Here is a 15,411-nt window from a genome sequence, read left to right on the forward strand (position 1 = left end):
TATCAGCGGTGCCACAAAAGCTCTCCGAAACACAAATATTGCAAGAATCTCCGAAAAAAGTGATTGAGCATTTTAGAACGTTAAATGGAGCAACAAGAAGCTTGCGGACAGGAAACGCGTAGCCGCTCTTCGGTATGAAACTGGGCAGGAAGTTTGCCTCTCAACTAAACATTTAAGCCCTTCACTGCTATTGGTGAGCATGTTTGACTTGAATTCCCATAACATGGAATCACTATAGGCTCTGCCCACTACTGCTGTTAAGTGATAAAAGGTTCCAGGTTTTTTCCCCCCGAACTTCACATTGCAGTTGTGGGACCATTTAAATTACTGCAGCAGAGGAATCAACAAGGAGTACAATTGGAACTACCAATCAACTGATATATACATCCAGTATTGCATGCCTTATTGCTGAGACCAGTGCAGGCACCTATTTGTACAGTCACCCATCACCTATCATTATTGGAAATTCCCCTGAATATGAGGTACAGAATGTGTTCGACTCTAGGATATGTAGGAGCCAGTTACAGTACCTGGAAGACTGGAAAAGATGTGGTCCTGGAAACCAGACGTGTGTTCGCACGAGTCTCAGCAGATTCCAGTATCTATGCGCAGAGAACCCCAAACAAAGAACAGAGGGATTTTAGAAAAGGGGGGTACTGCCAGGATCCATAGAAGGTAGGCAACCAGAGAAAGTGAGCTGGGGGTATTAATGAGAGGTTGGAAAATCTGCCCCAGGTGGAAACTGGGCAGTGTAACAGTAAGGCTCTGTATTGATTCTGAATGAATTATTCTGGTATGGCAATAACCATTCCAAGATGGCCCCCATATTATACTTTTGAGAAAAGAAAATGGATAAAGGACCCGCTAGTTTGGGGATTGGACAGGACTATAAACAATTGGCTTCAGCTTTAGAGAGTGTTTTGGCATTGTTCTTTCCATGGTGTCATTCCAACCCCTTGCTGTCTCTCTGCTTGTTAAATCAAATTTGGTTGGTGGCTACAGCAGCTTCACTGTTCCTCTTGGGTTGAATTCTAGTTCTGCTTCTGTAATGTTCTTTATTTTTTCTCTCCTGCTCAGGGACGTCATTTCACCAAAAGGCCAGGGGTTGCAGAAGTTACATTGCACGACCCTTGACCTCTGAGGACATCACCGGAAGTGATGTCATTTGACCCCAACCTGAAGTGATATTGCGGGTAGCGATGGAACACGACCGTTCACCCTGTCCCAAAACAGAAAGTGGCACCACAGACCATTCTTCCTAAGTACACTACGAAAAATATGGTTACGATATAACTATAGTGTTATATACATTTCATACAAGAATGGATCGCCATATGTATCATTAAGATCAGTGTGTATAGGCCCATATTACCAAATTACTGTGAATGCAAGCAGACGTCCATGGCAAAATGATAATGATGTTTTATTATATAGCGCTTAAGCGCTTTATATAGAAAAAATGTACATACAAAATCACCCAACCTGTGTTGGTACTCATTTATAGACCTCAGAAGGATGAAAGGCTGACATGAGCTGTTTAAGAACAGACTAAATCAGTGACTCAACCCCTGTAGTGTGCCTTAAATACACCTTTAATGTGTCTAGCAATTATTGTATAGAATTCCAGAAAGACACATTTTTTGGTATTCCTATTCTTTCTCATTTAGGGTCACTGCTTGAAAGTGTTAGACTTGTGGAACCCCTGTTCTTTTTTTTTTTTTTAAGAGGCCTGAACAATGCAGGGCGTGGCCAAGCGGTAACTGAGATGGCTGCATAGATTGAAAGCTCCGGGGGCAGAGGAATCTTGATCACAGCATGAACTTGTAATTCAACATATTTTTCGTCTATAATTACTTGCCATAAGTAATATCTGTGGAGCACATTTTCCAAAAGTCTGCACGCAACCGAGGCTTCAAACATCTTTACATTGTATTTGCTGTGGCATTCTATGGTGCCCGCTTACCTCAGGAAGGCTTATCTCCTCATCATCGATCACCAGACAGCTGCTTTTATGCGAACAGCTCTTGAGGGACGTCTTCTCCCAGAAATCTGCCTCTGTTTTCCACTTCAACTCGTCCTGATTGCAGTCTACGTGACTCTGCCGGGGAAACATACGCAGTCTGCTCGGCTGGAACGTTGTACGGGGCCTGCAGCGGCGTCGAGTAATCAGCTGTCCCGACGCGTTCTGCCAGCTGACGCGGTACTTGCGAACTTTAGGATACTCGCTTCTTCTACCACAAAGGTTGTAAGTGTTTATTAACTTTCACAGAAACATTGTGCATCTATTATACACGCGAACTGCTAAATAATTATGTTAAATACTTTTATAACACTCTGAGAGCTTTTACAAGGATTCTCTTCTAATCTTTAACTATACAGCGCCATTTGGATGCCTAATGACTTTAGACACAATATAAATATCCTCTAAACTTCAGTGGTCAGCACCATTTAATATTTTTCTGCTTCATTTACCTTAATTCCTTGAGGTACATTTTTGGATCTTACTTCTTGAAGCAGCTTGATATATTTGCCTCTGAAACTTTACCTGACAAGAATTACTGCTTGCGCAAGAGGAATAACTATTTACATTACACTCATAAGTGCTTCCACTTCACGACGGACTATAAATGCTTCATAACTAGCCATATTGAGATACTATTAATTGTCTACCTGACCAACAACTATTACTACGTTCTCGGGTCACCTCCCTCATCCCTGTACATATACTAACGAAGCTTATCTTTTACCAATAAGCTTTAGAAGAGCCAACTTCATTTCCTTAATTCCCTTGATTTAATTTGGCTGTGCCCTATATATGTACCCTTCAATGTGAAGCTTCCATTGTTATATCCAGTTCTCAATCACATCCTATCCAGGCTCATCATCCCAATCCAACTCAATTCAATACTTCTTATTAGTTACTGATTTTCGGTAACAGATATGCAAATTGCTCATTTTTGGCTATTTGAAATTCCTCTGTTGTCTCATCTTCAGTCTCATGACAAATATCGTATTCTATTAAAAATGGCTGATGCTTCTAAAAAATAAAAAATACAACCTCAGCTGACAATGCTCCTTTCAATGCCTATATGGAAAGAATTTTAGAGGCATTTGGCAATATTCGATCCTCCATCTGCACGCTAGATTCCCGCTCATCCTCCATACAAGAAGTGCTTAAAGGTTTTAAAAATGATATCAAAACATTCTCTGGCAGACTTGATGCAACAGAGGAAAGAATAGGTATCGTGGAGGATAGAGTGGAAGGTCTGGAGAGCGTGCAAGTAAGACTCGCACAACTAGTAAATGAAGTCACAGAGTTGGAAGATAGAAATCCAAGAGACAATCTCTGCTTTTATGAGATTCCTGAAAAAATTGAAGATGATGATCCTATCAGTTTTCTTATCAAATTAATACCCTCAGTTCTAGGAAACACCTTTTCACCTCCACTGGAACTGCAATGCAGTCAGAGGATTCGACCATGTGTCTCTCACAACAGCACCTTACCAAGTCCCTTCATTGCATGCTACCTACGACACCAGCAAGCTCGTCAAATCCTACTAGCTGCTAAGAAGAATTCCCCCATCCTATCCCGGAACAAAAGAATCTTTACTTCCCCTGACTTTTCCAGGATTACTCATGCCAAAAGCAAGAGATTCCTAGACATGAGCCCTCTCTTAAAATCTCTTAACCTTAGATATGGCTTGTTAGACCACGCAAGAATGATTATTACCATTCCAGATGGCCTCACCAAGGAATTTACTAATCCTAACGACCATTATAATCTAACTTCAAGCTCTTCAATCATCGCCAATGGACGTAACCTCCCTGAACTGTTCGATCAACACTTCTAAACTTGATCCTCCACTTCAATAGTCGACCTTCGAAATACCCAGGAATCAACACATCAACTATACACCCAAATGAAGTAGATCAACTTCCTCCATTCCACTTGATGCTCCGTCCATTTCAACTCATCTGAGAGGCAAATGAAGATCTCCCATTAAATCTACTGATCCTTCTCCCTCAACCCTGCAAACTTGAGTAACCTCAATGATATTGATACTCTGCAACCACCATTTCTGTCATGCAATTTCCTCATTTCTGTCATGCAATTTCCTCTTTGCTTTTCTAATCTTTTGTTTCCACCTCATTGTTGTTTTTAATGGCTACTATCTATGTTCATGCAGTTACAACCTTAGCTGAAACTAATACCTCTTGCTCTTGCTTCTCTTCGTCTGTGCTTATTCCATCTCTGTACTCTGGTATCCTTCATGATGCTTGTGCTCATTTACTTTCCAACTAATCTTACCTTTATCCTTTTGTCATTACTTATTCTTATACATCATTTTATATTCAACTTATATTCTCCTATATGCTCTTCTTTCTATTGTTGTCTTCCCTTCATTATGTTTTTCCCCATATACTCCAATGTTACAATTACATTTAGTAATATTTATTCCATTGATGTTTTGAAAGTTTTAAAAAGTGTGCTTATGGCTGCATATTAATTTTTATTTTCTTTATGCTTCATACTCTACTATTATAATCATCCCTCTTCTCCTTTCTAATGTCTGTTATGCTTATCACATGGAATGTTAAAGGACTAGGCCATTCTATCAAATGTAGCAATATTATATCCCAACTGGTCAAGCAAAAATCTGACATTATATTTCTCGAAGAGACTCATTTAAGTTCTGTAAGTGAAAACCTCAAGATTAGATCCCCCTGGGTCAGTCACACACTTTTTTCAAGTGCTTTGGATAAGAAAGGTGGAGTATCTATTTTAATTAATAAGCATCTAAACTTTACACCAGTTAGCGAAGAAAAAGATCCAGAAGGAAGGTGGATCATTGTGGACACAATTATCAATAATTTACCTGTTGCCATTGTTAATGTCTATGGCCCCAATGCTCTAAAGCCCCCGTTTTGGTCCAACTTTCTTACCAAAACTCTCACAGAAGAGCCGAGACAAGTTCATTTTTTGTGGTGACATGAACCAGATTTTCAACTTTGCCATTGACCGTAAATCCTCCTTGAATTTTATCAACTCCAAATCTCGCAACAGCTTTCTCAATTCATTACAAAACTTAAACTTAATTGACTCTTGGTGCTTCTGTCATCCAGAGACTAAAGATTTCACATTATATTCCCCATGAGATTCCAAATGAAGATCTCCCATTAAATCTACTGATCCTTCTCCCTCAACCCTGCAAACTTGAGTAACCTCAATGATATTGATACTCTGCAACCACCATTTCTGTCATGCAATTTCCTCATTTCTGTCATGCAATTTCCTCTTTGCTTTTCTAATCTTTTGTTTCCACCTCATTGTTGTTTTTAATGGCTACTATCTATGTTCATGCAGTTACAACCTTAGCTGAAACTAATACCTCTTGCTCTTGCTTCTCTTCGTCTGTGCTTATTCCATCTCTGTACTCTGGTATCCTTCATGATGCTTGTGCTCATTTACTTTCCAACTAATCTTACCTTTATCCTTTTGTCATTACTTATTCTTATACATCATTTTATATTCAACTTATATTCTCCTATATGCTCTTCTTTCTATTGTTGTCTTCCCTTCATTATGTTTTTCCCCATATACTCCAATGTTACAATTACATTTAGTAATATTTATTCCATTGATGTTTTGAAAGTTTTAAAAAGTGTGCTTATGGCTGCATATTAATTTTTATTTTCTTTATGCTTCATACTCTACTATTATAATTATCCCTCTTCTCCTTTCTAATGTCTGTTATGCTTATCACATGGAATGTTAAAGGACTATGCCATTCTATCAAATGTAGCAATATTATATCCCAACTGGTCAAGCAAAAATCTGACATTATATTTCTCGAAGAGACTCATTTAAGTTCTGTAAGTGAAAACCTCAAGATTAGATCCCCCTGGGTCAGTCACACACTTTTTTCAAGTGCTTTGGATAAGAAAGGTGGAGTATCTATTTTAATTAATAAGCATCTAAACTTTACACCAGTTAGCGAAGAAAAAGATCCAGAAGGAAGGTGGATCATTGTGGACACAATTATCAATAATTTACCTGTTGCCATTGTTAATGTCTATGGCCCCAATGCTCTAAACCCCCCGTTTTGGTCCAACTTTCTTACCAAAACTCTCACAGAAGAGCCGAGACAAGTTCATTTTTTGTGGTGACATGAACCAGATTTTCAACTTTGCCCTTGACCGTAAATCCTCCTTGAATTTTATCAACTCCAAATCTCGCAACAGCTTTCTCAATTCATTACAAAACTTAAACTTAATTGACTCTTGGTGCTTCTGTCATCCAGAGACTAAAGATTTCACATTATATTCCCCATGAGATTCCAAATGAAGATCTCCCATTAAATCTACTGATCCTTCTCCCTCAACCCTGCAAACTTGAGTAACCTCAATGATATTGATACTCTGCAACCACCATTTCTGTCATGCAATTTCCTCATTTCTGTCATGCAATTTCCTCTTTGCTTTTCTAATCTTTTGTTTCCACCTCATTGTTGTTTTTAATGGCTACTATCTATGTTCATGCAGTTACAACCTTAGCTGAAACTAATACCTCTTGCTCTTGCTTCTCTTCGTCTGTGCTTATTCCATCTCTGTACTCTGGTATCCTTCATGATGCTTGTGCTCATTTACTTTCCAACTAATCTTACCTTTATCCTTTTGTCATTACTTATTCTTATACATCATTTTATATTCAACTTATATTCTCCTATATGCTCTTCTTTCTATTGTTGTCTTCCCTTCATTATGTTTTTCCCCATATACTCCAATGTTACAATTACATTTAGTAATATTTATTCCATTGATGTTTTGAAAGTTTTAAAAAGTGTGCTTATGGCTGCATATTAATTTTTATTTTCTTTATGCTTCATACTCTACTATTATAATTATCCCTCTTCTCCTTTCTAATGTCTGTTATGCTTATCACATGGAATGTTAAAGGACTAGGCCATTCTATCAAATGTAGCAATATTATATCCCAACTGGTCAAGCAAAAATCTGACATTTTATTTCTCGAAGAGACTCATTTAAGTTCTGTAAGTGAAAACCTCAAGATTAGATCCCCCTTGGTCAGTCACACACTTTTTTCAAGTGCTTTGGATAAGAAAGGTGGAGTATCTATTTTAATTAATAAGCATCTAAACTTTACACCAGTTAGCGAAGAAAAAGATCCAGAAGGAAGGTGGATCATTGTGGACACAATTATCAATAATTTACCTGTTGCCATTGTTAATGTCTATGGCCCCAATGCTCTAAACCCCCCGTTTTGGTCCAACTTTCTTACCAAAACTCTCACAGAAGAGCCGAGACAAGTTAATTTTTTGTGGTGACATGAACCAGATTTTCAACTTTGCCCTTGACCGTAAATCCTCCTTGAATTTTATCAACTCCAAATCTCGCAACAGCTTTCTCAATTCATTACAAAACTTAAACTTAATTGACTCTTGGTGCTTCTGTCATCCAGAGACTAAAGATTTCACATTATATTCCCCATGAGATTCCAAATGAAGATCTCGCATTAAATCTACTGATCCTTCTCCCTCAACCCTGCAAACTTGAGTAACCTCAATGATATTGATACTCTGCAACCACCAGTTCTGTCATGCAATTTCCTCATTTCTGTCATGCAATTTCCTCTTTGCTTTTCTAATCTTTTGTTTCCACCTCATTGTTGTTTTTAATGGCTACTATCTATGTTCATGCAGTTACAACCTTAGCTGAAACTAATACCTCTTGCTCTTGCTTCTCTTCGTCTGTGCTTATTCCATCTCTGTACTCTGGTATCCTTCATGATGCTTGTGCTCATTTACTTTCCAACTAATCTTACCTTTATCCTTTTGTCATTACTTATTCTTATACATCATTTTATATTCAACTTATATTCTCCTATATGCTCTTCTTTCTATTGTTGTCTTCCCTTCATTATGTTTTTCCCCATATACTCCAATGTTACAATTACATTTAGTAATATTTATTCCATTGATGTTTTGAAAGTTTTAAAAAGTGTGCTTATGGCTGCATATTAATTTTTATTTTCTTTATGCTTCATACTCTACTATTATAATTATCCCTCTTCTCCTTTCTAATGTCTGTTATGCTTATCACATGGAATGTTAAAGGACTAGGCCATTCTATCAAATGTAGCAATATTATATCCCAACTGGTCAAGCAAAAATCTGACATTATATTTCTCGAAGAGGCTCATTTAAGTTCTGTAAGTGAAAACCTCAAGATTAGATCCCCCTGGGTCAGTCACACACTTTTTTCAAGTGCTTTGGATAAGAAAGGTGGAGTATCTATTTTAATTAATAAGCATCTAAACTTTATACCAGTTAGCGAAGAAAAAGATCCAGAAGGAAGGTGGATCATTGTGGACACAATTATCAATAATTTACCTGTTGCCATTGTTAATGTCTATGGCCCCAATGCTCTAAACCCCCCGTTTTGGTCCAACTTTCTTACCAAAACTCTCACAGAAGAGCCGAGACAAGTTCATTTTTTGTGGTGACATGAACCAGATTTTCAACTTTGCCCTTGACCGTAAATCCTCCTTGAATTTTATCAACTCCAAATCTCGCAACAGCTTTCTCAATTCATTACAAAACTTAAACTTAATTGACTCTTGGTGCTTCTGTCATCCAGAGACTAAAGATTTCACCTTATATTCCCCATGCCATCAATCCTTTTCCAGACTAGATTATATTTTTGTCAACTCTTTGTTAACTTCATCCATTTTAAACTCTGGAATCGTAGCTATAACTATATCAGACCATGCCCCTATTTCCACCACTCTTGAATGGACTCCCACTACTAAATTCTCTCAGAGATGGAGATTTAATTAGTTTCTTCTTAAAGATCAATCCTTTGTAGATAAAGCCAACTCCTTCATTAAATATTTTTTCTTTAATGATCGTCCTGAGCACACCTCCTTGTACAACAACTGGGATGCCTTTGAAGCTTCCCTCCGTGGTTTCATAATCAAATTTGTTGCCATTAAATAACGGCAATCTGAACTCAACCATAACACCCTTTTAGCTTCAATCAAATGCCTTGAGCAATCCTACTATGCAAACCTGAATCCCAACATCATGAAAGCTCTTATGGCTAAGTGTATTGAGTTTAATAAAATTTGCACTGACAAAGCTGCTAACTCCATACTCCGGTCCAGAACCCAATTCCACATTGCATCCAACAAGGCTGGCAAAATGTTAGCTTCATATCTAACGATAAAAAAAGAAAAATCCTTTATAACCTATATCATCTCCTCTCATGGTAACGGATAAACCAAACCAAAAGACATAAACGATGGTTTTCTTGATTTCTACTCTAAAACATATATTCGTCTGATCCATCTACCAATGCCTCTGAAATCAACTCTTTCTTCAAAGCTAACACAAAGGAAATGATCTTTCCCCCTTGATACACCTATCTGCCATAATGAAATTAAACAAGAAATATTAGGATTTTTATAAAACTTTAATTGATTCCATTGCACCTAAACTTTTAGAATTATACTCTTACTTTGCTGAAAATGGCCAAGGCCCTGGATCATTTGGTGAGGCCCTATTAATACTCTTTCCCAAGCCTGACAAAGACCCATCTATAATTAAAAACTACAAACCCATTTCTCTCATTAATTTGGATTCAAAGATTATTGCTAAAATTCTTGTAAAACGATTAGAACTATATATCCTCAAACGTATACATCCCGATCAATCCAGTTTTATCAAAGGTCGCTTTGCTTCATCTAACTCCAGACTCTTATTTAACATCCTTGCACACTCTCAAAATTCAATTGATCCTTTAGCCCTTCTTGCCCTTGACGCTGAGAAAGCATTTGATTGTGTTTCTTGGTCTTTCATGTTCCACTCTTTAACCTGGCATGGCATATCTCCATACTTTATTAACCTGATTAAAATTCTTTACTCCTCACCTACCACTCGTTTCCTTATCAATAATTATCTCTCCTCTTCATTTCCAATTGTAAAGAGGAACTGGCCAAGGCTGTCCCCTTTCTCCTTTACTATTCATTCTTGCTTTAGAACCCCTTCTCCAAAGCATTAGAATAAACACTAATTTCAAAGGTAGCTTTATAAATGATATAGGAATCAAATTATCTGCTTATGCCGGCAATATCTTAATTTATCTTTCTGAACCAGCCTCCTCCATCCAACATTTAATAAATACTCGAAATCATTTTTCCATCGTTTCTGGATACAAATTAAATTTGGATAAATCTGAGGTCATGCCTCTCACTAATCCATGTAACCCCACCAATACCCCTCTAGTTTATCCTGGCAACCATCCCATATCAAGTATCTAGTGCTTTTCATCGCTAAAGATATCCACACTACTAAAATCTTAAACTAACTCCCTAATTGAAAAAACAATAGAAATGACTGAAAGATAGTCGCCTCTTTTTCTATCTTCGTGGGGATGCCTCGTTACTATTAAACAGATGATCAGCCCCATTATCCTCTATTGACTATCCATGATCCCCACTGTAATTCATACCTCTTTTCACAAAAAACTTGACTCCCTTTTTCTTAAATTCCAATGGAACAATAAAGTACTGCACATTGCCATCAATAAATTAAGACTTCCCAAATCCCCAGGAGGAGTCAAGTTTGCTAATTTCCAAATATCATAAAGCTTGTGTCCTAAAACAATGAATCATCTTTAAACATTATGAATCACACATTGATAATGCTCCCCTTTGGATCAATATTGAAGCTAGCTGTATTTCTCCACTCTCCCTTTCCCATTTCCTAATGACCTCTTCCTGGCCTAACATCACTACCTTTCCTTCATTACACTTTTTCAAAATCATTTGGAAAAAACTTGCTGTTAACTCTTTCATTAAAACTAACCCTGACAATATTTTTCATTGGTTTAATAAGCAAAATTCTACCAAATTCAATTTGTCCACTATATACCGATGGTACACTTCAGGTATCAAATTTGTCAAACAACTTTTGCACAACTCAAAGGTAGTCCCTTTCTCCAAGATTTGCTCACAATACAATATCCCCACGCCAGATCTCCTCTTCAACACATCTATAATCAAATCAATTATTAAATCCTTACCAACTTTTAACCAAAAATCCCCTTCTCCCTTTTAAAACCTCCTAATTAATAATCCTCTATTAATGCTGCCAAACTGTATATGTTTCTAAATGATACCCCTTCTCCAAACTCACTTAACCTCATTATTATCAGACAATGGGAAATCGATTGGGACCTTCAACACTCCTCAGATCATTGGTCCAAAATTTGGAAAAAGATGTCAATCTACATCCCCTGTAGACAATCTTACCTGAACCTATTTTTTCATTTTTTACCATGCTTTTCTTACTCCTATACGCATCTCCAAGCTGTAGATAGTCTATCCAACAACTGTTGGTCATGTTCTGAACCCAATGCAGATTTTACTCATTTAATTTTCAAATGTAAATATGTTCATGCTTTTTAATCCAAAATAAGGTCATGCATGCAATCAATCTTTCATTTAGCAGAACCACTAACGCTTGCTAATCTCATGATTGGCTCTATTGTTAATCCAGCTATACGACATATTGACTCTCCTACTCTATTTAACTTGTTTATAAGTATTGCTTTTCAAAATATTACATGTGATTGGAAGAATACAACTAATCTATCACATGATACTTGGTGGAATTCGATCTGCTCCATCCATCGAATGGAAAAATGTTGTGCTTCTTCATTTGACTATTTACATAAATTTGATAGAAAATGGAATTTGTTCATACATTATCTCAATGCTCATGATTAATTGATTTCAACTTCTTTTAGTCATGTACTCCTACCCCCTCCTTACCTATTGTTTTATGTCCTGTTACTGTGTCTTATGTTCCCTCCTCTGTTGTCTTATTCATTACCCAATTCTAATAAGTTATTTGGAATTAACTTATTCAACATGTTTCGATCAGAAATATACATTTTAACACTTGAAATCATATAATTGCTTAAAAATGGTTAACTGTTCTTGTTATATGTGCCTTTATATTGCTACAATAAAATGTTTAAACAGGAAGAGGACTGAACAATAAAGCCAACCACACCAGAAGCAAAGAGCTACATGGTGCTGGCCACAGGCCAGGAGCTTGCTTTAGGGGTAGCAAGGGAGACCACAGGGGTAGCAAAGGAGCCCTCAGGGGTCGCAGTTGCTGCCCCTAAATGACATCCCTGCTTGATTATCTCTAGCCCTGCTCCATCCTTCATTATTTCCCCCTGCTCACTGATGATTTTCTACCTCCCCTGCCTCCTTTGATTTCTGGTTTCCTCAGGGGTTATGCGCTTCCATCCTCCCGTCCCCACTGACCCACATTCAGGCCAGTATTGGGCCTGTAGCTCCTCTCGCTCACTGCTTTGTTATCGTTGCTGACACTCCTGTGAAGGACTACTCCCTACTGTCACACTGTGTACTCGTCTGCTGTGGGCTCCCTGATATTTCTCTTGCTGGAGAGCTTGTACTCAGTCTTGCACTACTCAGTATCAATCCAGCATTTTCCCATGTAAACCAGGGTTTTCACTGCCATAATTTGACTCGAGGTTAGGAAGGGCAGGTGGGTGTCAGGGGGGCACTGTTTCCATGCACGCTCTACAGAGTAAGTACTTTTGTTCCTTGTTTCTTGAATGGAAGCTTTGCTGACTTATGCCAATAGCTAACTGGAGTTCCTTTGCATATACCAGGGATCCTGATCTTCCCTTGTTTTGTCCCCCCCACCTTTCTCTAAGCATTGGGGTTCCGAGGTGTGTAACATTTACATGGTAGCTTGAAGGTTTGTTTGGAAAGAAGGGGATCGCCTCAGAATCTACAGAAGGTGTCTTGGGTATGGAGTCTTTCCATCGAAAAAGTTTCCAACAAATCTTTTTCCATTGTAAATTAGGCAGCGTAAAAATATGCATTGAATGCATATTTGTGTGGGGTAAAGGGTTAATTTTGTTTGGGTTGGGGTGTTAAGGGTAAAACACGTTGGATAACTTTTGATGCAATTTTAATTTGGTTGGAAAGATTTCGATATAAAGACATGTAACCGTATCTTCTAGTTACAACATGTGTTTATCCTTCAACTGGTGAGAAGATCAGAGCACAATACAATGCCTTTACCACCAACCATTAGACAGAAAAGAGACTGTAAGAACAGACAGTCACGGTCTACACTTATCCCTCCAAAACAAAGAAAAAGATTGCCTCATTTATCAAGAAACTTGGTTAAAATGGAAAGGATTGAAATGAAAGAATACTCACTTCTGGACAACTTTGGAAAAAAGAAACATTTTCATGTTTTAATTTCCCAGGATGTTAGTATGTTTTGAAAGGATACATTTTTCCACATCCACAAACAAGCAAATAGATGCTCTGAAGATTATGCAACATGCTTGATGACTTGTTTTTATGTCAGTACATGGAGGTGCTGCATCGCAGTTCAGTGGCCCAGTACTGAGCGCAACTGTGGTATATCGAAATGTTCCCTGGGAGCCGATGTGGTTTGGGCTAGATTTGGGTTGAAGCGAGGAATGCATGTGCAGTACCCCTTCTTTTTCTTTGGTTTGGAGGGGTAAGTGTAGACCGTGACTGTCTGTTCTTAGAGTCTCTGTTCTGTCTAATGGGTGAGAGTAGAGGCATTTTTTTTATGCTGTGACCTTCTCACCACATGAAGGATAGGAGCTTGTTATATCTAAAAGATACCTTCTGTAGACTGTGAGGCTCTGAGTTTTTAAGCTTTAAAGTAAAACTGCTTTAATATTACAGAGGATTCCCAGCCTGACGGGGAATATTCATGAGCATGTGAATCCATGAAAGATACCCATGCTGGAGAACAGGAGTTACAAGTAAGTAACTTGTTCCTTTTATAACCTTCTCATGTTCAAGTATTTACTAATCATGGAGGGTGATTTTTTTCTTAATTGTGGCATGGTTGGTCCATATATGTGGCCACAAATCATTAGCACTTGCATCAGCTTTCTGGGCTTATTTAAGCGCCACTATTGCTGGGCTATCCACTAAACTTTGTTGTGCCATTTGTAAAATGGTTTGTGAATAAACTCTATCTTAAAGTGTTTATTATCTCTTTCAAAACATTTTCAAAAAGCATTATTGGATGTAATATGACTTATCCTCTGACACTCAGAGAGCCGGAGAGATGCTTTTATATGTTCCAGATTATGCAGCAAGCAACATATTCCTAGCAGCTGGAATGACTCCATTTATTTTAATTTGACTCAATTTTAAAAACCGCACAATATGCATGAACACTGTGGTTTCTTCATTTTCCAAGTCTTAATCATGGGTATAAAAAAGTGTTCACGAACCTTTAAGAACATTATAGTCTCCAGTCACATTTATGAACTATATTTCTCATGAAACATGATCAAATGTTGCAATCCACATTGTTTTAAGTGCTTTAAATGCCTTGGAGCAGTGTTTTAGAAGAACAAAGTGCATCTTTTAATTTGTTAAATCGTAATCATGCATTAAAGAAAATGTTTTCATTGGAACAACTTTTACAGAGCTAACAAAAATTCATGGTTGTACCCGACTCATTGTCTAATGCCAATTTGACAGCCAACCCCCTTGTTATATTAACTTTGAATTGCCAAATGATGACAGTATCGCTTAGCATTGGATTGCATGATATGTATGTACCAAAAGTCAAATATTGTGAGATTTCTCTATTTCCAAATAGTACAGTAATTATAATAAAACCATTATGGCATATATTTAACATCTAAGAGCATAACCTTATTTTAGTTCACAAACACAGATTTTATTCTAAGGAAATAAATGATATCCTTCGCTAGTGTTTAGGCAAGTTCGAATTTTTGACTTGAATCCTATCATTTCAAAAGGATTTAAGATGCTGCAGGGTCATATACCAGCTACCCTCGTGAATACTGAAGCCAGTTCATTTAAATCTAGATGGTCCACAGTTATGAAATTCTGTTTTTGTTTTATTGTGGATTGCTTGCAGATGTTCTGGCATGGGCATTTTCATTTTAAGAATTGCTCTCCACTGCCCGTTTGTGAGAATTAGCATAAAAAATGCAACTTCTGTGCCCATGATGGTTCCTTTTGATCCCGTGGTTGACCATGTTGGAAAAGCTAAAATAATGACTGTGTAATACATCAAAGATTTCTGTAATCATCAAGTTGTGTTCTCGATGGGACAGTGGTTACAATGGAACAAGATACTTGAGAGCGCGATACCTAACACTATCACACTCCCCTTGCAGGAGACGTCACAGCATGCATCATCCCAAGCCAGGATTCACGCATAACCGCAATGAGTTCGTGATTTTCTATACGACCTGAAAATCTAAAATATAAGACCATAGTTAAAGGACATTCCGTGCAGATTCGCACAGCCTGAA

The 15,411-nt window shown here is 37.6% G+C and overlaps 1 protein-coding gene and 1 long non-coding RNA gene across 3 annotated transcripts in view; one reads left to right on the top strand and one right to left on the bottom strand.

Moving 5' to 3' along the window:
- Positions 1 to 2,064, bottom strand: part of LOC138497805 (uncharacterized) — a 98,802-nt gene extending 96,738 nt beyond the window's left edge. The window contains exon 1 of the long non-coding RNA XR_011278647.1: positions 1,964 to 2,064. This is a non-coding gene — a long non-coding RNA (uncharacterized lncRNA). The remainder of the gene's footprint in view (positions 1 to 1,963) is intronic.
- Positions 1,934 to 15,411, top strand: part of CTHRC1 (collagen triple helix repeat containing 1) — a 300,099-nt gene continuing 286,621 nt past the window's right edge. Inside the window, exon 1 of one of the 2 annotated variants that reach the window (XM_069621469.1) lies at positions 1,934 to 2,245. In XM_069621469.1, the coding sequence (XP_069477570.1) occupies positions 1,949 to 2,245 (297 nt within the window). In that variant the 5' untranslated portion in view covers positions 1,934 to 1,948. The remainder of the gene's footprint in view (positions 2,246 to 15,411) is intronic. The other variant, XM_069621470.1, reaches the window with a different exon arrangement.

This window comes from Ambystoma mexicanum, chromosome 5q (assembly GCF_040938575.1).
Source record: "Ambystoma mexicanum isolate Mex_15411 chromosome 5q, UKY_AmexF1_1, whole genome shotgun sequence".
NCBI classification, from domain to species: Eukaryota; Metazoa; Chordata; class Amphibia; order Caudata; family Ambystomatidae; genus Ambystoma; species Ambystoma mexicanum.